The 1,840-nt window shown below is 50.8% G+C and overlaps 1 protein-coding gene across 1 annotated transcript; it reads right to left on the reverse strand.

Annotated features, from left to right (window-relative positions):
• Nucleotides 1–530: 530 nt before the first annotated feature.
• Nucleotides 531–1,466, reverse strand: LOC101639938 (olfactory receptor 2H2-like). The gene has a single exon (XM_004717299.2). It carries the CDS (start codon nucleotides 1,464–1,466, stop codon nucleotides 531–533), a length of 936 nt encoding a protein of 311 aa, XP_004717356.1.
• Nucleotides 1,467–1,840: the final 374 nt, after the last annotated feature.

Raw genomic sequence — 1,840 nt, forward strand, 5'->3', positions numbered from 1 at the left:
GAAATGGAGTGACAAAATTAGAGACACAATCATGGACACAAAGAATTCCACGGAGAGGAAATATTAAAGTTCATTCCGTGCTGGCTCCTTGGTAGAATTCTTGTCCTCTAACGTAAGAGATCTGGGTTTGATTTCTCGTCATTGCTCTTCAAGTGCAGCCACCACTCGCCAATCAATTGGGGCTTCCTGTTGCCGGATGCCGACCAGGTCTCCGGAGAGCTTCCAGACTCAGGGAGACTAGGAAGAAAGTATTCCCTTTTCCCCTGCCCCACGCCCACTAAAATCAGTCAATTCCTGTGGATCTGAGCAGTTTTATCCCATTTTGCAGGGGGCCACATGCGTGAGGGCTGGCTTCTTGATGGCCACTAACAAAATCAACCTTCCTCTTCCCATTGTCTTCACCCAAATCTCTTATGCTTTCCCTCACTGCCATCCTTGCCAGGGCATGATGCGAATGTTGAAAGCAAGCTTAAGGACAAAAGTAAGAATGAAGGCTGTTACAATTTTGAAGCACACCAAACTGTCCACCCTCATCTTGATCTGGGGTCCACATCCTTCCGCAGCAACCTCATCAATGCCATCTTGACCTCCTTGTTCCTTAGAGTGTAGATGAGAGGGTTGAGTGAAGGAGTGCCTACCGTGTAAAATAGGCCAAAGAACTTGGCCCTCTCTTGGGCATAGGGACTTTTGGGCTGGAGGTAGACGGCAATGACTGAGCTGTAGAAGAGGGTCACCACAATGAGATGGGAAGAGCAGGTCCCAAAAGCCTTCCTCCTCCCCTTTGCTGAGTTAATTCTCATCACCGCCCGGGCAATGGCACCATAAGAGACAAGGATGAGTGTGCGAGGCACCACCAAGATGAGGACACTGGCAACGGCCATCTGGATCTCATTGTAGGTGGTGTCTCCACAGGCGAGTCGAATTAGAGCTGGGACCTCACACACAAAGTCATCTATCTGCCGGTGGGGGCAGAAAGGCAGGTGGAGCGTGGAATGGGTCTGGATCACTGACTCTACCAAGCCAATGACCCAGGCTGTAGCCGCCAGCTGCCGGCACAGGCGGGGGTGGATGATGGTGGCATATCGGAGAGGCTGGCAGACCGCCACAAAGCGGTCAAAAGCCATCAGAGTCAGGAGAATGCATTCCGTGGCCCCCAGAGAGAGGAAGATGAAGAGCTGCACAAAGCAGCCAAGGAAGCTGATGGTTTTGGGACCCCAGAGGTTGAAGAGCATCTGGGGAACACAACTCGTGGTGAAGCAGAGATCCAAGAAGGAGAGGTTGCAGAGGAAGAAGTACATCGGGGAGTGGAGCCTGGAGTCCAGCACAGAGAGCAGGATGATGAGGGAGTTGCCCACCAGCGTCAGGAAGTAAGAAGTCAAGACAATCCCAAAGAGAATCTTTTCAAGTCCTGGATGTTCAGAGAAGCCCAGAAGGAGAAAGCCCACTGGGGAGCTCTGGTTGACCATGGCCTGTTCCTGTAGATCCTAGAGATGGAGGAGAAGCTGTCAGCCAAGAAGTTGTTCCAACCCATTTTATCATAACTCACCAAGAATGTTCTGGGGAACAAGCGCATACTTCTGATAATTCTCACTACAATGCGTGAGCATCTCTCTGCCATCGAGTCAATGTGGACTCATAGGGACCCTACAGGATAGGGGAGAACTGCTCTTGTGCTCCATTTTTCTCCCTTGGAACGACTGATGGTTTCACACTGCTGACCTTGTGGATCACAGCCCAGGAGTAACCAGTATGCCACCACGTCTTCCTATTGAAGGGCGGTAAAGGAGGCCAGTGCAACATTTTGATTAAATAATTGACTGATGCCTTCATTGAGCACCCA

The sequence above is a fragment of the Echinops telfairi genome, unplaced genomic scaffold, assembly GCF_000313985.2.
Source record: "Echinops telfairi isolate 266 unplaced genomic scaffold, ASM31398v2 ScPeMD7_7453;HRSCAF=8491, whole genome shotgun sequence".
NCBI lineage: Eukaryota > Metazoa > Chordata > Mammalia > Afrosoricida > Tenrecidae > Echinops > Echinops telfairi.